Source organism: Neofelis nebulosa, chromosome 16 (genome assembly GCF_028018385.1).
Source record: "Neofelis nebulosa isolate mNeoNeb1 chromosome 16, mNeoNeb1.pri, whole genome shotgun sequence".
In the NCBI taxonomy this organism is placed as follows: Eukaryota; Metazoa; Chordata; class Mammalia; order Carnivora; family Felidae; genus Neofelis; species Neofelis nebulosa.
In genome coordinates this window covers 62371280-62397495 of record NC_080797.1, presented here as the reverse complement: position 1 = coordinate 62397495, position 26216 = coordinate 62371280, and the positions used below count along the sequence as shown (strand labels likewise).

The window sequence follows — 26216 nt, the reverse complement described above, 5'->3', positions numbered from 1 at the left end:
ATCACTCACTGCCTGCCCGGAATCGCCATCTTGCTCCCGTCTCCGCTGAACGTGGCCGACGGCTACGTGACGCTCACGCAGACGTCAACGTCATCACGTACACTCTCGCGCGGATCTGGGCGGCCTGAAACACTTTTAGCGGCTGAATCCCTCTCTTGAGCTGCTTCCGTCTTGCAAGGGCCCGAGTCCTACGGCCTTTGGCTTTGTTTGGAAACCAACTGGCTGCCTGGACGTTTTGGGAAGAAAGGAATTGACAAAATTCTAGGCCAGCAATTCCCAAAGTGTGGTCCCAGGAACATCACCAGGAATTTGTTAAAATGCAAATTCTCTGGCGGTTTCCCAGACTTACTGCATTTGAAACTCCCGGATGGGGCCCAGCAATCTGAATTTTACAGAGCCCTGCAGGTAGCTTTGATAGTCAAGTTTGAAAAACACTGCCGTAAAGCTATCGACTTTTTTTTTTTTTCCACCGAGGCTTCAGTGTGAGTATACCTGGCTCAGGGTAACTTGGCAACTGAAAATCTGTATGTTAATATAGGACCCATGCTCATAGACGAAATTATTAATAACAGCATCGTGGTAATACTGGATATAGGAATCAAAATTATATGTTATATATATATATATTTTTTGTTTTGTTTTGTTTTTAAATTCTAGTCGCTTTTCATCTGTTCATCCACCAGCTCTTGACCTGTTCAAAACTAGTTTTCTAGCAGCCAAAGAGATCTTTTCACTTACTGACAAAAGGATGTTAAAATCTCCAACTGTAATTGTGGATTTGTTTATTTCTCCTTTTAATTCTGTCAGTTTTTGTTTCACCGATTTTGAAATCCTATTATTTAGGTATTTAAACATTTAGGATTGTTAGGTCCTCTTGCATTGACCATGATACCATTAAGAAATGACCCTGTCTTTTTTTCTCTTTATGTACTTTATCTGATTTTAATATAGACAGTTTTTATTGTTAGCATAGTTTATCTTTTTCCATCCTTCTAACCTATTTTAATCTACTTGTGTCTTTATATTAAAAGTGGATCTCATGTTGATAGTATATACAATAAAACCTTTGTGAGTATAATTCATTCTGGAAACATGCTTTTAATCCAAAGCATATGTATATGAAAGTGAATTTCCCCATAAGAAATAATGGAAACTCAGACGATTTGTTCCATAACCCAAAATACTCATATAAAAATGATTATAATACTGTAATAAAATACAAAATAATATAAAATATAAAGAAAAATAAATTAACCCGCACTTAACCTTTGAAAACCTTTGTGGCTGGTGTGAGGGAGACAAGAGAGAGAGAGGAGGGTTATTGTGTAGGACAACTTTCACTACCACTAACGGGGTCACTGCTGTCTGTTGGCTCAATGGAATCTTCTGCATGGGGGCCATTGTATATGCTCACAGGGATGTTGACTACAGTACAATATTAATAAACTTGTCATATACTGTATTTTATTTGTATATTATTATTTTTAATTTGTATCCAAGTTAGCATATAGTACAATAATGATTTCAGGAGTAGATTCCAGTGATTCATCCCCTATCACACTCAGTGCTCATCCTATTTAGTGTCTTCCTTAATGCCCCTTACCCATTTTGCTCATCCTCCCACCCACAACCCCTCCAGCAACCCTCAGTTTGTTCTCTGTATTTAAGAGTCTCTTATGTTTCCCCCCCTCCCTGTTTTTATATTATTTTTGCTTCCATTTCCTTATGTTCATCTGTTTTGTATCTTAAATTCCTAATAAGAATGAAGTCATATATTATTTGTCTTTCTCTGACTAATTGCACTTAGCACAGTACCCTCTAGTTCCATCCACAGAGTTGCAAATGGCAAGATTTCATTCTTTTTTGATTGCTGAGTAATATTCCATTGTGTGTGTGTATATATATACATATATATGTATATATATTCCGTGTGTATATATATACACACATATATACATATACACACATAGATTACATATACATGTATATATGTATGTATATGTATATATGTGTATGTATATATATACATATGTATATATGTAATCTATATATGTATTATACACATCTTTATCCATTCATCTTTCGATGGACATTTGGGCTCTTTCCATAATTTGGCTATTGATAATACTGCTATGGATATTGGGGTACATGTTCCCCTTCAAATCTGTATTTTTGTATCCTTTGGGTATACCTAGTAGTACAATTGCTGGGTCATAGAGTAGTTCTATTTTTAACTTTTAAGGAATCTCCATACTACCATTTTTCAGAGTGGCTATACCAGTTTGCATTCCCATATACTGTTTTTAATGTAACTGGGCAATAAAGCAGCAGAGGAAAAGGTCTATATCTGTAGGCAGCCTGACCTAGAATGAATCAAAGCATTCCTAAGCTTACTCTTGTATGGAAAAGCAAAAGACTGTCCATAGGTGCTTTGAAGTGACAAAAAATACACTAGTGCCAGTTATGGGCACTTCCAAAGTTCAGAAAAATCACTGATTTCTGCCAAACACCATGGTCTGAGACTGAGCATCTGAGCATGGGAGGTGATCACCCACAATCCTGCAGAGAGAGAGAGAGAGAAGAACCATTGGCTCAGTTGTGGTGATTGTGTGACCTTTGGCATCACATACTACTCGTATTTGTAAGACATTGCTCATTTATCAAGTTAAAATTTATTAGAATTGTTTATTAGAGGGGCGCCTGGGTGGCTTGGTCGGTTAAGCCTCTGACTTCAGCTCAAGTCATGATCTCACGGTCCGTGAGTTCAAGCCCCGCATCAGGCTCTGTGCTGACAGCTCAGAGCCTGGAGCCTGTTTCAGTTTCTGTGTCTCCCTCTCTCTCTGACCCTCCCCTGTTCATGCTCTGTCTCTCTCTGTCTCAAAAATAAATAAATAAACGTTAAAAAAAAATTTAGAATTGTTTATTAGAAATGTTTGCTTGTTTTGCAGAATACTCACAGAACAAATTACTTGCAATCCAAGATTTTACTGTATTTGGGTCTTGCTTTTTTTTTTAAATCTACTCTGATAATTTCTTTTATTAGCGTGTTTAGAACATTTTCTTTTGTTTTTTTTAAGTTTATTATTTATTCTGAGAGAGAGAGAGAGAGAGAGAGAGAGAGAGAGAGAGAGAGAGAGAATCCCAAGCAGACTCCGCACTGGCAGTGCAGTGCTGGAACTCAGGAACTGCAAGATCATGACCTGAGTTGAAACCAAGAGTTGGACACTTAACCAACTGAGCCACCCAGGCACCCCTAGAACGTTTTCATTAAAGTGAGTATGAGTATGGCTGCAGTTTTTCTATTTTCCAATCTGTTTTTTGTTCTCTAACCCTCCCTGCTTTTTTTTTTTTTTTTGCCCTCTTTTGGATTAATCAAGAAATTTTTATGTTTCAGCTTACAATTTTTATGATGCAACCTCTTTGTTGACTTATTAGCCATACTTCTTTGCTTATTGTTTTTTAAGGTATTGCTTTAGGGTTTCTTGTATACATCTTTAATTTATCTCAGTCTGTCTTCAAGTAAAGAATATACCTCTTTATGTATAGTTAAAAAACCTTATGGAACACCTGGATGGCTCAGTCGGTTGGGCGTCTGGCTTCAGCTCAGGTCATGATCTCACAGTTCATGAGTTCAAGCCGCGTGTCCAGCTCTGTGCTGACAGCTCGGAACCTGGAGCCTGCTTTGGGTTTTGTGTCTCCCTCTCTCTCTTCCCCTCCTCTGTTTGCATTCTGTCTCTCTCTCTCTCTCTCTCTCAAAAATAAATAAATGTTAAAAAAAAAAAAAAAACCTTACAAAAGTATACTTCCATTTTCCCTCACTTAAGTTTTGTGCTATTATTTTCACACATTTTACTTCTACCTATGTTACAAGCACACAATAAATTGTTATTTTTGCTTCAAGCAATTATCTTTCAAAGCTATTTTTAAAATAAGAAAAATATTATGTTTATGCACACATTTACTATTTCTATGTAGATCAGATTTCTATCTAGTACAGACATTTTTTTTTTTTATGCTTACTTGAGAGAGAGAGAAAGTGTAAGCAAGGGAGGAGCAGAGAGAGAGAGGGAGAGAGAGAATCCCAAGCAGGCCCCATGCTGTCAGCACAGAGCTCAATCCCACAACCCTGAGAACATGACCTGAACTGAAATCAGGAGTCAGATGCTCAACTGACTGACCCACCCAGGCGCTCCACAGCCATTCTTTTTTAAACAGTTTTATAGAGCTATAATTCACATACCATGTAATTCACCAATTTAAAGTGTATATAATTCAATGGTTTTTAATATATTCAAGGAGCTGTGCTACCATCACCATAATCAATTTTAGAATAATTTTAATGTCCAAAAAAGAAAGCATATATACATTAGTCACTCATTTCTGCACAAACCCTTTGACCCTAGGTAACTAGTTATCTACTTGTGTCTCCATGAATGCAGTTCTCTCAGTTTTTGCTTCATATGCTTTGAAACTCTGTTATTAGATGTATAAATATTTAAGATTGTTATAGTTTCTTAATTAATTGACCTATTTTTCATTATGAAATGACCTTCTTTATCATGGTAATATTCTTTGCTCTGAAATCTACTTTGTGTGTTATTATTATAGTCACTCCAGCCACTCTGGACATTGACTCCAAAAGAAACTTTAACTCCAAACATTAACTCCAGGGAAAGTGAAAAGATGTTCAGAAAAGGAAAATGATTGTAATTTACTACATGGCTAAGCCCTAAATAGCATACATAGTCATGATAATGCAAATGCTGAATATCAATCTATTCTAATTTAAATTCTAGTGCAATATATTGAAAAGGATAGAGGAATGGGAAATGTTTGTGTGTGTGTGGACGCACATACTGAGGAAGAAGCTGAATCTTTGTAATGCATACTGAGAGGTTAATAAATATTGCTTAAATCAGGGAAAAAAATGTAGCCACACCACATGTTATTTCACAATATGGAGGTACGTGTCAAAATCAAGGGGTTGGGAAACTATGCAAAGGGTCAGATAGTAAATATTTAGGGGTTGTGGGTCTTGGGGTCTTAGTAGCTATAGCAGCTACTCAACTATGCCCTTGCAGTATGAAAGCAGTCATAAACAATATGGGCATCCTTTTCTTTCTTTCTTTTTTTTTTTAAAGTAAACTCTACATCACATGTGGGGCTTGAACTCATGACCCTGAGATCAAGAGTCACTTGCTCCATGGACTCAGCCAGCCAGGCACCCCTGGGCATGGCTTTTCTAATAAAACTTTATCGTAATAGGCCTGAGCTGTTTATTAATTCCTGACCTAAAGGAATTGAAAGTAGTTGACTCGGAGGTAAGAAAAACAGGGGTGAGGTGGGGCTGGGAAATGTTGTGGTCTTAAAAGACCTTGTATAACAAGATGACTCTTTAAATTATGAGTATGTGTTATTTTGCTTAAAATAAAAAGAATCAATAGAGGGTAAAAATAAAGCCCCCTGCCAAGACTGTCTGCCTCTTGTTTAAAGAGACTGAATGGGGAATTAGTTACACAAAATTACCCAGCTCAATATCCTATATATAATGTGAGCTTTTGAATTGGTGTATTGAATCCTGTATTCTCCCATTGCCTTTGGGATGTCGTAATGAAGCAGTTGTGAGATTTTCCTAAAGGTAGAAGGCTGACTTCTCTGATGCATTGTTTCAGAGAGTTCAACTTCTTCAATCACTTGGCAGAGTTTGCAGCAATGGTGGTACCTGCAGCAGTGAATCAGAGACACGGAAAAGACTCCTAACATTTTGAACCCAAGTTTGGGAACTTTAATTGAAGATGGTGTAAGAACAGAAGCAGAGTGAACCAATAAAAGATGGTATCATTACTACCATACTCCTATTACACAACAGAGAATTCCAACTGTCTTAGACTTCCCAATAAGACCTCAAACACAGAACAGTTGACTAGCATTGGATCCAAGGCAACTGTAGGGACCTCAGCACCCAAACTAATGGATCTTCCATTTAATCTTTTGACATTAATGTTACTGATGTCACTTCCCTACTCTTTCAGTCTCTGCTTCTTTTTGTGCCCTCTGCCTTTTTGTGCATTCTTGTCCCTAACCAACTACGCATTTTCTAAACTTTCTCGCTGCCGACTTGTAGTGTCTGGAAGGCAGTATCCTTTAATTTGTTTAAGGCCTGACGTGACACTTTTGGCCTCTCTAAACTCTTTACTGTCCTTCTAGACACTGCTCTTATTGCTGTTTCCTAGTTTGGCTTATCCATGGTTTGGTTACTTTGTATATTAGGCCTTTTCACAAATTGGTCTTCCTTTGGCAAGGGGTCAACCCCAGTTCAAAAAGCTGTGGCTACAGAGTCAGGGTCACATAGAACAGAATATGGCCACCAAGAGGTACCCTCCTAGTTGTGGTCTATGGAAGGGACAGTCAAAGAGAGGTAAAATAGAGCTAATGACTAAGAGATGGAACAGCTACTGAGGGTAATTACTATGCCTAAGGACAAAGAAATAGGCAATATTTAATTGATATCTATTGAGGGAGGTCTTTATAATAAAATCATTCAGGGGAGAGTAAGAACACAGAGTTAATGATGTAGGGTGGGGTTAGGTGGGAGTGGCATTGCATAAAACCTACATGAGAAGAATGAAAATTCCCTAAATTACCTGCAGAAGATCTTCTGAGTCTGGATTGGAGATGTCTGTGGAAGTTAAGGGTAGCTGGTTGCTTAAACATATTTAGATAAAGAGGGAATGGGAAGTGAGTCACAAGAGACCAACATATTGTACGATTCCATTTATATGAAGTGTCTAGAATAGGCAAATCCATAGAAAAAGAAAGATGAATAATTGCCTAGGGCTTAGGTGGGGGAAAATGGACAGTGACTACTAATGGGTATGGGGTTTCTCACGGGGGTGATGAAAATGTTCTAAAATTGATTGTTGTAATGGTTGCAAAACTCTCTGAATACAGTAAAAAAACCATTGCACTGTACCTGTTAAGTAGATGAATTATATATCATGTAAGTTATATTTCCATAAAGCTTGAAAAGAGGCAGTAGAAGCTTTCCTGAGATTCCAGTATCATTGTCTTAAAATCTTAAGTTGTTGCTGGACCATGGAAAGCCATAATTAAAAAGGAAAATGGTCTGGGCAGACAGTGTCTCCTTTGCTGTCCTGCCCACTGCTCCCTTGCAGTGTATTCAGTAAACTTCTATCTCCTTTGTTCTGCCCTGGGTGAATTCTTTCACTGCCCCTGCCACCATTCTCCACCCAATCTGGATGACCTGGCATTTTGTGGCCCATATGGGGAATCTCTGCTGGGCCCAGACTCTCCCTGGATTCTCCAGGAATTTCTCAGGACTTTTCCTCAGAGAACCAGCTCTAGTAGTCGTTGAGGAACTGATGACCTTGGCTGAGGTCACTCTTTGGTAAGGAGCCAAAGCCCCCAGAGGGAAATTGCCAGACTGCCCTTGCCTGAAAGGGTGAGGGATTTCCCCTCTTGACCTTCAGAGGAATCCTTTCTTCCCTCACCTTTCTCTTTTCAGCCCTTTGGCGGTCTAACCCTAGTACTCCTCCACAACTGAAGCTTTCTGGCCAGGGCAGCTATCCCCATGTGGTCTGAAGGTCCAAGGGCAAACAGGTTCGACACCTCATGCCTGTGAGGGCGAAGACTGCTTTCCTCTCCTCTCCCACTCCATCCCCCTGAGGTCTCTGTTACCAATTTGCAGCACATTTGGCAGCAGAAGCTCATCCAGGACAAATCTGCACCCATTACAGACTCGGTTGGGACTCTTTCTGATGCTGGCTGATGCTCAGCTGCCTTGCTTCCTTCTCCCCTGCACGCTTTTTTCCTTTGTTCCCTCAGATCCAACACCATCTTGATCTACAGGCAAAATACATTCCTACCTGTCTGAGTGAATCCAACAATTATGTATAGGAATGATTATTCAATATGGATTCCAGGCCATGCCATCAGAGGGTCCTCTCTCCCTAAATCCCATGGACCTGGCTACCAGTGAATTTCACTCCAATCTCCTTTCAGCACATTAAATAATACCATGTTCTGGTCTATAACTGCACAGAACCCCTGATGGACCCACAAGTTGAGGTAGAGACGTGCACCCACCCTGTCTAGCAAGAAGCAGCTACTGAAGATGAGACCTCTACTCAAATACCAAAGATTTGTCATTGTTGATCTGTCAGGGTGGGATCCAGAGGCTGTTTTACGCAACAGGTTTGAGCAATGGAAACCTGAGTAAGGCAAAAGGGCCCAGAGTGATAACCAGGCTGCATGCAAACAGGCTCATTAAATGACCCACCTCAAAATAGCCATAGGCCCCAGCTGACCAATGGGCTACTTACAACCAGGCAGTTACCAAAAAAGGAAAATTCCATAGGTTCCCATACCTCATTTCACCCCATAACTATAGGCCCCCACCACCGCCTCCTGGCAGACAGCCTATCCTTTGCTGTCCTGCATGCCACTGCTCCCTTACAGTGTTTTCAAAAAATATCTGTCTCCTTTAAAAAAGGGCGGGGGGGGGGGAGGCGTGGCTCAGTTGGTTAAGTATCTGGCTCTTGATTTCAGCTCAGGTCACGATCTCATGGTTTGTGGATCGAGCCCTGTGTCAGTCTCTGCACTAACAGCGCAGAGCCTGCTTGAGAGTCTCTTTTCTCCCTTTCTCTGCCTCTCCCCTGCTCATGTGCTCTCTCTCTCAAAATAAATAAACTTAAAAAAAATAAAGGGAAAATGGTCTGGATGGTCAACACCATACCGTGTCCATGTTATGTATAAGCTACAGTAAAGAAAGCCAACAAAAAACTAATCAAGTCCAAGCTTCTGAAGTATATATAACTATAAGTAAAGCAATGTATTCAATAAAAGGATTTAAATATAAATCTGTATGTAAATTTTGTCAAGTATAAATAACATCCTCGTCACTAAAAAAGTAAGCTCCTAGTGTTAAGGGATAGTATTTTACTTGAGTGATCATTAAATAAATTCAATTAATCTTTCTTGTTGGTTGCTTAATTTTACTTATTTTTTTAATGTTTTATTTATTTTTGAGAGAGAGAATGTCTGTGTGAGCAGGGGAGGGGCAGAGAGAGAAGGGAACAGAGGCTCTGTGCTAACAGCAGCAAGCCCAATGTGTGGCTCAAACTCATGGAACGCAAGATCATGACCTGAGCCAAAGTAGGACACTCAACCACCAGCCACCCAGGCATCCCTGGTTGCTTAATTTTAAAGTAGTTTCTAAAAGACTGATAGCATAATCATTAGTCTGGTAAAGGTTGAAAAGTGTCAGTGAGATGTCTGAGTGCTGGCAAAAGGTAGGATAGATGGAAGCTAGGTCCCCTGGCTTCTTACCAGCTGTTGTGAAGTAGGTAACTCATGCATTGAGCGTATGTCCTCATTTATAAAGTGAGGATAATGGTATTAGACCGCCTACCTTACAGGTTATTGGGAGGTTATAAGCTTGTGTGTGAAAATACTTCAAACAAGTTAAACTCCATGCAAGTGTATGATACCTGTTCTCATTAAGCTAGATGTCATTTAGTTAACTTAATTCCCATGATAATGGTTAATAAGATAGCATTCTGCAAAAAAAGTCCTCTGCTCGCTGCCTAAAATGCCATTTGTATGCACAGTGAACTCTATAAGCTTGTTCTGCAGCCATCAGGATATGTGGCTATCAGTTTAATATCTTCAAGAACATTGTTCCTAGAAATGTTGTTGCAAATGCCCTGAAAAGCCCTCTTCCAAATATGAAATAGGCTTATAGGTTAAGACTGGGCATGCGATCATCCAAGAGATGAGAACTGGTAATAACTCTGCTGCCACTTTATCAGAGAAGGTTAAGAAGGGACCTCCAACCTCAAATTATAAGATGTTTGCAACACATCACATTTTGTCAACCAAATAAAGAAAATGAAGTTTAATTTCCCAAATTTTTATTAAAAATGGACTCTCATCAGATATGTTATTGCAAAGATGAAATCTCACAAAAGAGCAGTAAAGTTTGCTGTAATAATAAGCTTTAAATAAATATAAACTCTTTTTGCAGTTCTTTAACTTGAGAGGTTTTTGTTATTAAAAAAAGGTGTTTTCTTTTTTCCATGAGTCATGGACATTTTCCTACAAGAATTTCTATTTATTGAAGTAACTTAAGTTGTTAAAGTCAGTAGGGAGGAGTAGTGATCGTTGGGGAGGGGGAAAAGGTGATGCAAATTTAAGTCTCTGAAAAAATTAGAAAAACAATTCCCAGTTCATGTCTTAAAATCTTTATTATTTGGTACTCCTTTAATGTAAAAATAGCCATTTTTCCATAAATCCTCAGTCTTTACTTTGCACCTTTAAAGAGTTGAAATAATTCTACCCAATTAACCACAATAGTCCCACGGCAGATACAAAGCTAAAACTAAAAGGAAACTTTTCAATATATCTTATAACATGCATTTGGTTATGGCTACCTTAACTGGATATTTTTTAGATCAAATTTCTCCTTAGGTAGCATTTTCGTTTTGGAAAATGCTGAGGTCAATGTCTAGGAGCAAAATATGTCTATGCGACACTCCTTTCCAATTGAAGATATTTTATAGTTAACAAGCAAAACTGAACATGACAAAAATAGCCTGAATACAGTACCAATTCATTAGCATTTCCCTGGCAAGCTTCCCTTTGGCATTTTTGCATACACATAGGAGTCAGTTTTGGAGGGCAATGGGGGTGCAATGGCACTACTTGTTTTTTTGCTTAGCTCCATGAGAGTTAAACAGATGTGTGCCCAGTGGTATAGGTATTCGATGACACTATTACCAAACTTCCATACTTCGATTCGAGAATGATCTATACCAAGAAAAAAAAAAGTTAGTATGGATAGTTTTGTACCTTTATTATTAAAATATATAAGTTCCAGTATTATGATGAAAGTTCATCAGATATGCTTTGAATCAAAACCATGGCAGAATTTTGTTTAAATGTATAATTATAAGAAAATGGATAAATAAATTTTGATACATTCATATAATAGAATATTGCATAGCATTTAATGAATAAAGAACTAAAGCTACACATTCCATTGTGGATAAATCTCAGAATGTATTATCACAAAAAGCAAGTTGTAGAATAATACGTTCTTTTGGATACAATTAAAATATAATTTAAAACACTGCAAAATAATTTTGTATTGTTTATGGATTCATAAACATGTAAGTAAAAGTAAGGAATCATGCATAAAACTGATAAACATCAAATTCATAATAGTCTTAGCTCTAGAGAGGAAAAAAAGAGAATGGGAGGGATCAAGGAGAGGTAGAAAGTCTCAACTGTTTCTCTAATGTTTTATTTCTTTAAAAATGTCTGACTCAGGGCACCTGGGTGGCTCAGTTGGTTAAGTATCTGACTTTGGCTCAGGTCACGATCTCATGGTTTGTGGGTTTGAGCCCTGCATGGGGCTCTGCATTAGCAGCTTAGAGCCTGGAGCCAGCTTCAGATTCTGTGTCTCTTTGCTCCCTCTTCCCCACCCTGCTTGTGCTCTGTCTCACTCTCAAAAAATAAACATTAAAATTAAAAAAAAAGTCTGACTCAAACATGTATAACATTCAGATTGGATACAGAATATGGCTCTGTAATGACTACACAGGTGTTAGTCTCTAACTTTGGTTTGTAAACTCTACACCCAACGTGGGGCTGGAACTCAGGACCCAGAGATCAAGAGTCTCATGCTCTTCCAACTGAGCCAGCCAGGCACCCCTATAATTTCTATGTTTAAAATTTTTCCTAATTAAAATTTATTTTAAAATATGTAATAACTGCACACCATATGTTTCATTTGTTAAATTGTAAACTATTAAACTGCCATTCATAAAAGTTACTTTTTCCCAGGAGTCAGTGACTAATATCCAGATAGAATGGTCCAATGAAAAGAGAATATACTTTAAAATTGAACATATCTGGGTTTCAATCTTGGCACTATCCCAACTAGTTCTGTGACCTTCAGCAGGCCACTTAATTGGTGTTAGCCTGTTTCTTCTTCTACAAAACAGGGATAACACCTCAGAACTGTTATGAGGATTAATAAGAAAAGATATTTAAAAATGTCACAGAGTAGCTGCTAAAACAATATTTCTTTCAGGTGCCTCTCACCATTAGCTCAATGTTTTATTCATTTTTGTTACTTCTTATGTCTACCACAGTGACTAATCCAATAAATGTTTGCTAATTTGAGTTGAATAAACCATTAAGTGATACTTATAATTGAATAAGAGTTTTTAAATGTCATCTTCTATCTAATGGCTCATTAATGACAAGTATGTCCTTCATGGATCTGTATTAGAATGACAGAACGGGGTGCCTGGGTGCTCAGTTGGTTAAGTATCTGAATCTTGATTTCAGCTCAGGTCATGATCCAGGATCTTGGGATCAAGTCTTGTGTCTGGCTCTGTGCTGAGCATGGAGCCTGCTTAGAATTCTCTCTCTCTCTCTCTCTCTCTCTCTCTCTCTCCATCTGCACCTTTCCCCCTGCTTGCACTCTCTCTCTCTCTCAAATAAAATTTTTAAAAAAGGATAACAGGGACACCTGAGTGGTTCAGTCGGTTAAGCATCCAACTCTTGATTTTGGCTCAGATCATGATCTCACAGTTCATGAGTTCGAGCCCTGTATCGGGCTCTGCGCTGGCAATGCAGAGACTGCTTGGGATTCTCTCTCTCCTCTTTCTGCCCCTCCCCTCCTCTCTCTCAAAATAAATAAATAAACTTAAAAAAAAGAATGACAGAACATTTTATTTCCCTATATTCTATCCCTTCTTTCTATGAAGGAACAAGATTCCCTGAATTAGATTTAGCCTTTCTATGATTTCAGTTTTGACTTCAACAATGAAGTTTTGACTTCAACAAAAGTACAATACAAGATATGAAAGGCACGTAAAAAGTAGGAAACATTCACAAGTCTCAATTTTTATTTGAGGCTGATTTAAAACATGGAGGTACAATTTTCTAAAACTTTTTCTTTCAACACACACAGAGGCACTGTCTTTTCTCTCAGTTGTAACTGTTCAATAAATGTTGAAACAACATTAAATTACAGAATGGTTCAATTAGGTCTTTCAAATATTAAAAGTCTTTTCAGATTATAGCTCAGTAACAAATGAATAAAACAAAAACAGATGGTGGTCATGAGAGCATAGTACAAATATCTGATTCATCTCAAGTTCTGGGCAATCCCAGACCAATCCACATACATACTTAAAATATTGAGGTGCACTAGTTGTAATTGATTCCTTTTTTTATTAATTCACTTCCTGGAAACTTTACAAAGTAATGCTATAGGCTGGAAAGATTGCTTTGATTATCTTGACGTTCCAGTGTTATGAATCTAAAGTTCATCCCAGAACACACCTAAAACCAAACCTAATTCATTTTCTGAGATATTGGCTCTGCTGCACCCCACAGTTTTTATTCTTTCTGCCCTTTCCAAATCCCCATTAAGAGCTCTGTTCCATTGATGCCTGCCTGCCACAGCGTTTTTATCTCAACATCCAAATGAAACAGACCCCTATCTGCAGCCATTATTAAGCTAGTCGGCCATCTCCACGGTGACTCAAGGACATGAGGATGGGGAGGGAGGCCTCTCCCTTTCACAAGCCCCTGTTGCTTATTTCCTGTCTTATTGTTACCCAGGACAGAAGCTCTGAACCTATCTGGGTTGTGATCCCTGTTTGCCTGCGTTTTCCAGTGAGAGAGTGATGTGTTAACAACAGCTGTAATGATTTCTCTAATGAAGCCTCCTTGGCTCTGTTGGGTTCCCATTAACAACGGTTGAGCGCTACTGCCCTCTTGTGGTGGATGGACGCCAGATTTTGCCGCTTGGCAGATGACAAGAGCCAGATTGCACAGGTTTGGTAATTCTTTCAAACAGACCAATTTGTTTCTTTTCTAACTGTTACAAATTGTGTTTTGTTTTTTTGTTTTTTTGTTTTTTGTTTTATTTATTTATTTATTTATTTATTTATTTATTTATTTATTTTGCCTTGGTAAAAGCTTATAGTAAATTATTGGAGGAAATCTGAGCTAAAAAAATTGCTGGGTCAAACCCTTGAATCTGTTTATAAACCTATTAACTCAAAAACATTTAATGGTATTTTTGTAGGTTTTAGTTTAATCAAACTTTTAATTACATAAGGAATTGATTTTGCTGAAAGCTGTGGGATAGTCCAGGGTATTTCTAATTCAAACTCCCTTTACAGATCTCTGTTTTAACACTAGATTAGTAAAATCCCCTTTTGGGAATTATAGGCAATTAGAAAGATGGGCAAAGCAAAAATAATGAAGTACTTAAGCATCAAGTTCAAAAGTCAAAGTATAACTGCTCCTTTCAACTAATAACCCAAGTATTTCTTGAATGCTTCTCTCCTTAGCCTTAGTTCTTAGTTTTAGTTCCTTTATTTCTATTGTTTTGTATACCTTGTGCCACCTTTTAACATTACTGCCACATGCAATGGGCTGAATGTCCTGCAACATCATATAGCTAAAAGATCATGTGTGTGCATATTTCAGTCAGTTCTTAAGTAGGTCAGAACACCCATATTTGCCATGGCTTTCAGGCACTTACTATGTTATCATTAACTTAAAGTGATCCAAAATGTACTGTAGAGTGCTGCTTCTAGGATCAGTGTTAAATGGGGAGGTAAAAACACATTTTTTCTCAAATTATCCAAAGTTGGGTAGAAGTTTGTTCCAGACTGAACATTGTGTTCTTGCAGGCATATTAGTTTCATTTCTGTTGGTATAATTTCCTTACAATATCACATTGTATTGGCGCTTTTTTTCATGATATATCTATAAATCAAATATGAGAGGGGAGCCTGGGTGGCTCAGTTGGTTGAGCATCTGACTCTTGGTTTCTGCCCAGTCATGACCTCACCGTTCATGGGTATGAGCCCCACTTGGGATTCTCCCACTCTCTCTCTGCTCCTCCCGACCTCATTCTCTCCCTCTCTTTCTCTCCAAATAAATAAACTTTTTTTTTAATGTGAGAATTGAAATCAATGCAATTTGCTTTACAAAAATTCATAGTTTAATGCAGTAGACTCTGAACTCTGATTATGTACTTCCATCAGTAACAAATATTGAGCATGAGCCCCAATACATGTATATTTATTTATAAATCATTCATTTTAAAACAAAGTAGGCAGTGATGGGCAATAGGCAATAATTACAAACAAAAGTCCTATAGTATTTTTCTTACACCCCAAAAGTACAGGTATCAGCTGTTTGTCCTTTTGTTTCCTCCTTTTTGTTTGGAGCTTTGTCAAGGAAGCTTACAGAGGGCTCTATATTCAGTAAACACACTCATAATCTCCCAGTTTTCACTCTGGTCCTCTCCCTCTCAACTGTGTCTGATGTCCCCCAGTCCAGAGACTTTCTATGTTATCCCCTTTGAGAAATAAATTTCTAGTGTTGGGGAGAGGAAGTTGCCCAGTGGTGTGATGTAGAAATGAGATACAGACAAAAACACTAAAAACAGAAAGAAAGGAGAAACAACAGGGAAGAGAAAACTTCAAAAAATAATTATTGTTGGGGTGCCCAGGTGGCTCAATGAGTTAAGTGTCAGATTCAATTTCGGCTCAGGTCATGATCTCACGGTTTGTGGGTTCAGTCCCTGCATCCGGTTCTGTGCTGACAGCACGGAGCCCACTTAGGATTCTCTCTCTCTCCCTCTCTCTCTGCCTCCCCCACTCACACCCTCCCTTCCTCCCTGTCTCTCAAAATAAAGCATATGCTCACACAAAAACTTGTAAACAAATGTTCATAGCAGCATTATATATAATAGCCAAAAAGTAGGAACAACCCACGTCTCCGTCAACTGATAAATGGATAAATAAAATGTGCTATATCCATATAATAGAGTATTATTCAGCCATAATAAAAGAATGAAGTATTGATACATAGACCAAAGATGAACCTTGAAACATTATGCTAAGTGAAAGAATCTACCTTGTATGACTCCATTTATATGCAATGTCTAGAACAGGCAAATCCTAGAGACAGAAAGTAGATTAGTGGTTGCCAGGGGTAGGGGTAGGGAGGGGCAAAGAATAGAACAGCTAATGGGTGCTGGGTTTCTTTTCCAAGTGATGAAAATATTCCAAAATTAGTGGTGATGTTTGCAAAACTTTATGAATATACTAAAAACTACTGAATGGTACAGGATAAATTGGTGAAATTTGTGGTATATGAATTATAATCTCAGTTTCTCAAAAAAGACAATGGGTCATTGTCTTCAAGATTATGTTCCCTGGGAAACTAAAAATCAAATATGAAGGTTGAATAAAAACATTTTCAGACATGAAAGTCTCAAAAAATTTACCATTCACACACTCTTTCTCAGAAAACTACGAGAGATACGCTACCTCAGAGCAAGGCAAAGTAAATTCTTATGATAGCAGCAAATGGATTTCAGAAGGCAACTGAGTAGCAGATCTGGGTGGGGGAAGACCCCAGATAGAAGGAGAATCAAGATCTCTAGAGGGATGGCTTCAAGGCAAAAAAAAAAATGGAACTAAAAAAAATTACCTGATAAACCTTCCCCCAAGGGAAATTATATGGAGACAAAATGGATGGGGTGGGAATTGTCAAGAAATACAAAGAAAATTTAGGAATTTAAAAAATAAAACTAAGGGGCCCCTGGGGGCTCAGTTGGTTAACCTTCCGACTTCGGCTCAGGTCCTGATCTCACAGTTCGTGGGTTTCAGCCCCGTGTCAGGCTCTGTGCTGACAGCTCAGAGCCTGGAGGCTGCTTCGGATTCTGTGTCTCCCTCTCTCTCTGCCCCTCCCCCAGCTCATGCTCTGTCTCTGTCTCTCAAAAATGAATAGACATTTAAAAAACTTTTTAAATTAAAAAAAAAAGTGAATTATTTACTTCAGGAAAGACAAAAAGTGAAAAAGGAGCAACCAAAATATGTTATATGTTCAGCTGTGGATCATATTTGCATAGACAAAATCATGTAAACAATGCATTTTGATTTAACTCCAAATGATAATATAATTACATTGGGAGGACAGGATAAGAGAATGGTGGTACAACAGAACTCAACTTTCATCTATAATAAGAGGAAATCAGTTGACGAGGTTTAAAATTGAGGAATGAAAAGATAGCAATGCTCTACAGTATTAAAAAGACAGAAATGTGCACATGCCAGAAGATATAGTCAAAAGAGTCAAAAAGAATGGCCTCTGGTGAGGGGACCTGGGGAGACTGAGAAGAGAGAAGAGGGATGGGCTAATGACTCTTTTGTTAGAAGGCTTTTAGTTCCAGTTGAACTTTTAAAATGCTTTTAAAAAACATATAATTTTTATACTCCTTTGAGATAAAAGATTATTTAACATCCACTAAAATGAAAAAAAAAACTGTGTCAAGGAAATCTGGAAAAATATCTTAGCCTTAAATAGAAAAATGTTCTCATTCAACTGATTTTTAACAGACCTTATTGGATATTAAAGCATCAGTGATGGTACCTAGATAAATAAAACCATGTTGTTTCTCTAATTTCAATAACAACTGTTGGAAAACTTCAAAATTTAAAACCAAAAGCAAAAAGAGAATTGATGATTTGATTTTTTTTCTTTCTTTTTTCCCCCAGGATGACTTGGACTAGAGATGGAAAGGGTCTGCATGCATGGGAAATGAGTCAAGCATCCAGGCCCCAGGTCTTTACTGAACCCTAAACTAGTTTCCCAGACAGTGTGTGAGTTGAGTGCTTCTTCAATATCTTTCATACAACACCCTTTAAGAGGTATTTGCCAGAACAAAAGGAATCTATTCTGAAACTAAATGGATGTTTCCTCCTCTAGAGCCTGAAATCTGGTGAGCATCTCATAAAAGGCACCCTCAAGGCTCCCTGTTTAACCCAGGTCTAACTGTGATTGCAGGTGGGAAAACAACAAATCTCAGGAGGAATCACGACCCAAGAAACCAAGTCTAAGAAGGCGGTAGAGAACTGTAACTAAATCCAAACCAATGAGGGTATATAGAGGGTCCAAATTAATAGGACAAAACAATATTCTTGGTATCTTGTTCATTTCACTTTGACTTGTTTAAAAGAACCAGGCATATGATCACAGTTGCATATTCAGTTCAGTGCTGTGTTCACATTTCTTATTTGTGGAAAGTTGGTAGTGTCTTATTAAAGGTTCCTATCTCATCTTCAGCTGTGCCATGAGGAATGAAGGAGAGGCTTGTCCCACTCTTGCAATGGAGGGAGATAGAGAATAGCAATTGCTAGAGCCACCACGATGGTGGCAATAGTGCTTAGGGAAAGATCGCCTGGGGAAGGTGAATCTTGAAGACAGTTAATCAGGGTTGTGAGTCCAGCAGTCCTTCCCCCATGATGGTGGGTCATCTCCCTCCATTGCCATCTCTGGTGGATCATGGTGGTGTTTTTTTTGAGGAAGCTGGTGAGTTTCTTTATAGATGGTAATAGCACATCTATCTGGCTGCTTTGGCAGAGGAGGAGCTCTAGGGCTCCTGCAGGGGAACTTCTGCAGAGACCAGCATCTGTAGACTTAGAGACCCTTGGATTTAGGCATGGGGAGGAAGTATGGCCACTTGGCAGAAATACAGGCTCTAGAGAGCAAAGTGATTCTGGTCACACTTGAAATGAGAGATCATTCTTCTTGCTTCCAAGTCTGATAACATTTCCTGGTAGATAACATGTGTCTAAACCCCTGGGATGAGGACATGGGACAGGTATGGGACACCCTACAGAAAGAGCAGGCAAAGTTGGCAGCATAGGTCCAAAGTGGAGTGGGGAAAATAGATCCTTGAGAAGGTGGTCAGGTCATGGGTCTTCAGGAAGAAGAGGACAACTACTGGAAGTGCTTTAGGCAGAGTGACAGAGGTTGTTGATGCACTACTGCATGCACAGCTGTCTGGGTCCTGGTCCAGGGGTCACTGGAGGCACTCGGTTCCCTTACAGGAAAGTATGTCAGTAACATTCACATGCAATGAATGGCACAGCCTTAGGACGCCAAGCTTGCTGAACAAAGCTGTCCAATGCTCCTTCATAGATGACAGCCTCAATCTAAAGGTGGGATTCAGCTGCCTGGAATTCCACCAGAATATAAAATACCCCTTTTGGTGCAAATCAAAACCACAATGAGATATCATATCACACCTGTTAGAATGGCTGTTATCAAAAATTCAAGAAATGACAAATATTGATGAGGATGTGGAGAAAATAGAACCCTTGTACACTGTAGGGAAGGTAAATTGGTAGAGTCATTGTAAAAAACAATATGGAGGTTCCTCAAAATACTAAAAATAGAACTACCATATGATCCAGCAATTCCACTTTTGGTATATATCTGAAGGAAAAGAAATCACTGTCTCAAAGGAATATCTGCACCCCCATGTTTATTGCAGTATTATTTACAATAGCCAAGACATGAAAACATCCAAGACTTGGATGGATGAAGAAAATGTGGTGTACATTTCGTATATACAACGAATATTATTCAGCCATAAAAATAAGGAAATCCTGTCATTTGCAACATGGATGGCCCTGAAGTCATTATGCTGAGTGAAAAAAAGTCAAAGTCAAGTACTGTACGATCTCACTTGCATGTGGAATCTAAAAAAACTGAACTCAGAAACAGAGCATGAATTGGTGGTTACCAGAGACAGGGGCTATGTGCAAAGGTGGTCAAAAGGTACAAACTGCCAGTTATAAGATAAATAAATTCTGGGAATGTAATGTACAGCCTTGTGATTATAGTGAACAATACTATACTGTATATATGAAAGTTTCTAAGAGAGTACATTTTAAAGGTTCTCATCACAAGAAAAAAATCTTTTAATTAAAAAATGTTTATTTACTTGGGGGGGGGAAGGGAGAGAGAGAGAGAGAGAGAGAGAGAAGGAGCAGGGGAGAAGCAGAGGGAGAGGGAGAGAGAGAATATCAGCGGGGCTCAATCTCATGAACTGGGAGATCATGGCCTGAGCCAAAATCAAGAGGCAGACGCTTAACCAAATGAGCCACCCAGGTGCTGCCCCCTCAAATCTTTTAATTATGTGAGGTAATGGATGTTGACTAAACCTATTGGTGGTGACCATTTCTCAATATGTAGATATATCAAATCATTATGTTGCATACCTTAAACTAATACAATGTTATACGTCATTATATCTCAATAATAACTGGGAAAAATAAAAAAAAAAGAATAAAAAATAAAGTGTACCTTTTCTAAGACATTAAAAAATATATATATTCCTTTCTAGAACTAGGATGAAGTAGGGTGAAAGTTGACAGCAGAAGTCCTAAGAAAGTGTAGACACATCACCAGCCCTGATTTTATCTTCTTGGCAAAATCATTAGTTTGAAAGGCTTGGTGGGTTAGGAGCTGTGTTAACAGTCCCTCCCCAACCTGGGCAGAAATGACCACTGTTGGTGGTATTTCATGCTAGGTAGTGTTGTTGACCGGGGCTTTAGTTAACACTGCTAGAAGGCTCAGATAAATTTTGAGCCACAAATTGCCCCGCCAGAGGCTCTTCTCTTTCAGGCACAAACAGAAAGGTGCCCCCGTGAGTTCCCTTCTTTCCCTAAATGGAAAGCTTACAATTTCCTAATACAATTGCGTCTGAAGGAGAGAGGGTTGGTGTCTGGGTGGCCTATGAACTTTCTTGATTGCAGCAGAGACTGCTATAATGCTAAAGGTTTGGCAGTGGTGGTGGAAGGGGGACCTGAGGGCTATTAGGGTTCTGGCTGAATCCAGCTGTGTTAACTGCAGTTGGAATTCCTGCCACCTGAGGACACTGTTGGAAAAGAGAAAGTGGTGGAAGCTTTGGCAATCAAGGCTGCTCAGGAATTGGCTAGCACAGCTGAAAGGAGAGGAGAGGAGGCAGAAATTTGCATGTTTACCCAAACAAAGGAGCTGCATGTGACTATAGGAGTTAGTTCTGGTAGGCAAATCAGAGGTGGAACCTGAACTGAAAAGATTCCCATAAAGCATTGGGACAATGTTACAGAAGATGTCTTTGTCTGGAGATGAGCTAATTGAGGGTGAGAGCCAAATCCTGAACACACTTGCAAGATGGGGAGTTGTGGGGCTTGCTCCTCATCCCCAGCTCCCATCTGAAAAAAGGACTAGATTTTTCAGTGGTGAGCGCCTGTGTCCTTGCCCGAGAAGGTGAAACAGCAGTCTGAGAGGACACCAGTGACCCTAGCAGCAGGGTCTGGCTCTAGGCCAAGGGGCTGGCATGTTGGGGCCTACCAAGTGGAGCAGGGACTCAGGTCGCACGTGGAGGGGAAGGGCCTACTGGTGCTCATGGTGGGGACTAAATCTACCTTAAAGGGAGGAGCAGCAAGCAGGCACTGACACAGAGATGTTTCTTCTGGATTTTTAAGTCTTCAGTGAACAGTGAGTGAACAAGTATGGAACAAGTGTAGACAAGGATAGAGTTAAACAAGTTTTAATCTTTGGTTTTGCTCTTATTATAATTTCCCTTGAATAGCACCTTAAAAGAAGTGATACCTGTGACATCTATAAATTCAGAGGCTCCCATGAATCAGCCCAGAGTCATGAGGCTACAGGAGAAGCCATTCCAAATACACATTCTAATCTTTATTTTTTTAAGTTGATTTATTTATTCTGAGAGAGAGAGAGAGAGAGAGAGGAAGGGCAGAGAGAGAGGGAGAGAGAATCCCAAGCAGGCTCCACACCTTCAGCCCAGAGCTTGATGCAGGGCTCAGACTCACAAACTCATGAGATCATGACTTGAGCCCAGATCAAGAGTCAGATGCTTACAGATGCTTAACTGACTGAGCCACACAGGCACCCCAGAAATTCTAATCTTAACTTTTATTTGAATGTCATGTTCTCTCCTGTTCTCTAGCATTCCCAAACTTCTGAGAGTATCTTGCTTTCCTAGGCGATTCGATCTCTCCCCTTCATCTATCTGCCCTGGCTCACTGCTACATGCTTCCACTGCCAGAGACACCCTGAGGAGTGTGGTTGCCTTCCTCTTCTCAGACTTTCTCTGGTTCTCAGCCTCTTGGCATAATATGCACATCACAAAAGTCTAGAAACCCTTCTGACTTAGTCCAGAGTCTCTACAGAGAGTTGGAAAGGTGGAAGGGGAGGAAAGGGACAGGTTTAGTAAAAAACTTCTACAGAGCCATTTTCCCAACTGATGCTTAGTTTTTCATCAGTAACAAAATAGATACAAACTTTAAATTTCTTCCTAACTGGTACATTCGCACAAATGGCCTGAGGTCTCTGGTGGGATAACATACACCCATGGAAGAATGTATGCCTATATATGTATAGATATTTCTTTTTTAAAATTTTAATTCCAGTGTAGCTAACATATGGTGTTGTATTAGTTTCAAGTGCACCATATAGTGATTCCACAATTTTATACCCTCCTCAGCGCTCATCATAAGTGTACTCTTAACCCCTTCACCTAATGGGTATTAAGGAGGGCACTTGTGAGGAGCACTGGATGTGATAGGTAAGTGATGAATCACTAACTTCTACACCTGAAACCAATTTTACCAAATATGTGAACTAACTAGAATTTCAGTACAAATTTGAAATAAAGAAAATCCCTTCACCTATTTCACTCTGGATATTTACTCTTATATGTGGTCAGTTCTCTGTGGCCAAAGAGCTCATTACCTTTTCCAACCTGGGAGCTCCCCTACTCTGATTTCTGGTGATTCTCCTTCTCCAAAAAGTCTACATTACTGGCATATAAAGTCTCATGATCTATCATTTTCTTTGGTTCTTCATTGAAACCCGAAGATAGTAATAGCCTTTTTCCTTAATGTACTTGTTTCTTTTCCTCACTGCAGCCCATATCCTCTATTGTTTTTTAGTAAATAATGCACATGTAGTCAATAAAGTGGGAGATGAACATGATTCTGAATTCTCAAACGTGTGGCATAGACAGTGACTTTGGGTAATGCACTCGATTATAGTGTTCCTCCCTGTAGAGGATTACTATCAGAACTATTTTTCCTAAAAATTGAACTTATGAGGCACTTGCTTTATTGTGATAAAAATATCTGAATATTTGAATTGTAACTATGTTTTATTGCTGTTAGATTTTGAACACAATGAAGTGTAAATTTACCTCTGATATATTCACCAATGAGCTTTAAATTAACTTCCACATGCCTAGCAGTTGGATCAAAGGCACAAATGTTCGTGACAAAGTGTCTGTTAACATACTGTGAACAAAAGAATAAAAGTTATGGGAGCATCAGCAAGTGGGAGTATCCAATTCATGAGTTTACATAATTCCATTTCTGTAAATTTAAAAAAAAATTTTAATGTTTATTTTTGGGAGAGAGACACACCCAGAGTGTGAGCGGGGCAGGGGCAGAGAGAGAGACACAGAATCCAAAGCAGGCTCCAGGCTCTAAGCTGTCAGCACAGAGTCAGATGCAAGGATCGAATCCACGAGCCGTGAGATCATGACCTGAGCTGAAGTCGTCAGATGCTCGACTGACTGAGCCACCCAGGAGCCCCCATTTATGTAAATTTTAAAACAGGCAAAACCAATCTACAGTGTTAGGAGTCAGGATTCTGGTCACTCTTGGGGTGAGGAGAGGGTACAAAGAAAGGCTTTGGGGGTGCCATTAATGTTTCTTGAGCTAGATGCTGGTTACAAATGTTTATTGTGTAAAAAATCTTGCATTTGTACACTTAGGATTTGTGCAATTATGATTTGTATACCTAAACTTGTGTGGGTTATTCTTCAACAAAAAGAACGTTTAAAAAAAAAAACTTACCATTTTACACTTGTCCCAATTTCCGAAGTCACTTGATAATTCCAGCTCTGGATGAATGAACAAGATAACCGCTAACAGGATGTCATGTACTAGTTTTGTGTTGGCCTCCACCTCCTGGGACTTGGTGTCTGGCAGGTATGTGGGCTCTACCGAAGGATGATAGTCATAGAGTAACAGTGATACAAAGTCTAAGGAGGTAAGCAGTTGGAGGCTTTCCTGCAGCTCTTGCAGCATGATTCGGAAAAAGAGAATTCCTGCCCGCTGGACTTCACCTACATTTTCAATCTCTGAAACAACAGAGCAACATCTCACACTGTTGTTCAGTACATATATTGGTTTTTCATAGCATTCTGAACATAATACAGTAAACTTTTTTTTTTCCAGGAAAAAGAGCCGTATCCTATGCTTTTAAACAACCTTCGTTTCTCTAGTCATGAAATTAATATGCAGAAATGGAATTACACTGGTGAAGCTCACAGGAAGAGGCTTTGAGGAAAGGTAAAAACTCAGGTTTTGGAGTTGGACCTCAGGTTGAATACCCACTCTTAGGTTTGTCTCTCTGAACCTCCTTTTCCTTTCTGTGAGCATAGGCTGATCCCTACTTCCCTGGTGATCTGGGAATTGAATAAGATGATATAAGTAAAAGTGCTTAGTGGTAAGTACATAGTGGATGCTCAAAAAACATAAATTTTCTTCTTTTTTCTACTTACTCCACCCTACCTGGTGGCAAGAAACCTCTCAGATTAATCCCACGTAGTGTTACTCTATTTACTCCATTCTAGATAGCCAAAGGTCTCCATGTTTCCTTCTTCCTTCCCTTATGGCCAAACTGATTTTGTACTAAGAGCAGCCTATTGGATGTGGAATCACAAGCACTGGGGTCTAGTCTTGGGTTCTGCCACTAAGCTCCTATTGGACCTTAACTCTGATGGTTTTTAGCTTCTTTATCTGTAAAACAAGATAAGATTCACTTGTCCCAGCAAATGAATACTGTGTAATCTAGTGGAAAGAGCACCAGATTGGGGTGCAAATCCAGGTTTCATCACTTGCTAACTGTGTGATTTGGTGTGAGTTGTTTAGTTTCTCTGAGCTTCACTTTCTTCACCTGTGAAATGAGGTATCACCATTCACCTCACAGAGTTAGGGTAAGGACTAATTGAAATTACATATTTAAAGTGCTTGATACATGATGAGGCTTTTAATAAATGCTAGTTCTATATTGCCTTTATGAGTCCTTCCAGTTCTAAACCATATGATTCTAGCCAAGAAAATGAGACTTAATACCCTTTCCTCTAATTTATAGACCACACTCATCAGCCCAAGACTGCATGAGGGAATTCCTTTCATGCTGTATATTGCTGTATATTGTAACAACTCCTTTTAGAAAGTGCATCCTTCATTGCAATCTGTGATTCCCCCAAATTTATTAAACCCATGAATCCAGAACATTTACGTTCACAATACCTAGGATATAGTTTTTCTTTATTTCTCCAGATATTTCTCCCAATATTTCGTAGCAGGCAGCTTGGACCACCTTTATCATTTTCTGCAGATCTTTAAATTCTCGATACAGTAGCATCTTATTCCTGCCAATGTTAAAATCAAGAACTCCTAAGGCCTTTCCCGTTCTCTCACGGAGTGGAATTACTATGTGGTTCTCTCCACAGACAGAGGCCAAAATGACTTCTGAAGTGTCTGTACACTTAAAGAGGAAGTCTCTGAAACCAAAACCAAATAAGCATAAGGATATAAGACATCAGCAGTCTCGTAACATTCCACCCAAACATACTGAATCGCTCTTTTGTGCCAGCGATGCTCCAGCCACACCAGCCCTTGTTTCATCTGCCTGGACCACTCCCCCCTTTCTTTCACAGAGCAATCTCTCTCAGCTCACTCATTGGAGAGAGAAGCCTTCTCTGACCAAGCAATCTAAATAAAGTAGCAGCGCCCGGGTCGCTGTCCATCTGCTACTCTGTTTTATTGTCTTTTGCTATACTTCTACTTGTCTGAAGGTATTTGGTTTTTGTTTACATATTGTCCAATAAGTACCAGTTGAATGCCTGAAGGAACTGATGAGTATGTTAGGTCAGGTTCCCTAGAAGCAGAGCCCGAGACATGAATGCTTCTGCAAAGGATTTATAGAGGGAATGCTTTCCACAGAAACCTGTAAGGGTCTGAGGAAAGCAGAAGAGGGAAGAAGAAGCTAATTAAGAATGTGAAGGCTAGGGCCGCTTGGGTGACTCAGTTGGTTAAGCATCCGACTTTGGGCGTCATTATCTTACTGCTTGTGGGTTCAATGTGAGTTCAAGCCCCGCATCGGGCTCAGAGCCTGGAGCCTCCTTCAGATTCTGTGTCTCCCTCTCTCTCTGCCCCTCCCCTGCTTGCTCTCTCTCTCTCTCTCTCTCTCTCAAAAATAAGTAAACTTATAAAAATTTTAAAAAG

At 39.2% G+C, this 26216-nt stretch overlaps 2 protein-coding genes and 2 long non-coding RNA genes across 29 annotated transcripts in view; 2 read left to right on the top strand and 2 right to left on the bottom strand.

The window, feature by feature from the left end:
* NSRP1 (nuclear speckle splicing regulatory protein 1) overlaps window positions 1–94 on the bottom strand; it is a 61315-nt gene extending 61221 nt beyond the window's left edge. The window contains exon 1 of the mRNA XM_058704074.1: window positions 10–94. Coding sequence (XP_058560057.1) covers window positions 10–29 — 20 coding nt within the window. The 5' untranslated portion in view covers window positions 30–94. The remainder of the gene's footprint in view (window positions 1–9) is intronic.
* LOC131497631 (uncharacterized) lies at window positions 33–17846 on the top strand. Of its 3 annotated transcripts, none has more exons than XR_009255051.1 (3): window positions 33–405; window positions 13660–13875; window positions 17622–17846. It is a non-coding gene; the product is annotated as an uncharacterized LOC131497631 (long non-coding RNA). The 3 variants fall into 3 exon arrangements; XR_009255049.1 differs by having other exon boundaries at window positions 33–482; XR_009255050.1 differs by lacking the exon at window positions 33–405 and adding an exon at window positions 3103–3272.
* EFCAB5 (EF-hand calcium binding domain 5) overlaps window positions 10247–26216 on the bottom strand; it is a 193714-nt gene continuing 177744 nt past the window's right edge. For 22 of the 24 annotated variants that reach the window (XM_058704035.1, XM_058704052.1, XM_058704040.1 and 19 more), the window contains 4 exons: window positions 25239–25492; window positions 23775–24061; window positions 23114–23210; window positions 10247–10827 (listed from right to left, as the gene is read on the bottom strand). In XM_058704035.1, the coding sequence (XP_058560018.1) occupies window positions 10634–10827; window positions 23114–23210; window positions 23775–24061; window positions 25239–25492 (832 nt within the window). In that variant the 3' untranslated portion in view covers window positions 10247–10633. Of the gene's footprint in view, window positions 10828–21509; window positions 22089–23113; window positions 23211–23774; window positions 24062–25238; window positions 25493–26216 lie in introns of those variants that run through there. The other 2 variants (XM_058704049.1, XM_058704053.1) reach the window with 2 other exon arrangements.
* Window positions 24060–26177, top strand: LOC131497633 (uncharacterized). Its single transcript, XR_009255056.1, has 2 exons — window positions 24060–24272; window positions 25442–26177. It is a non-coding gene; the product is annotated as an uncharacterized LOC131497633 (long non-coding RNA).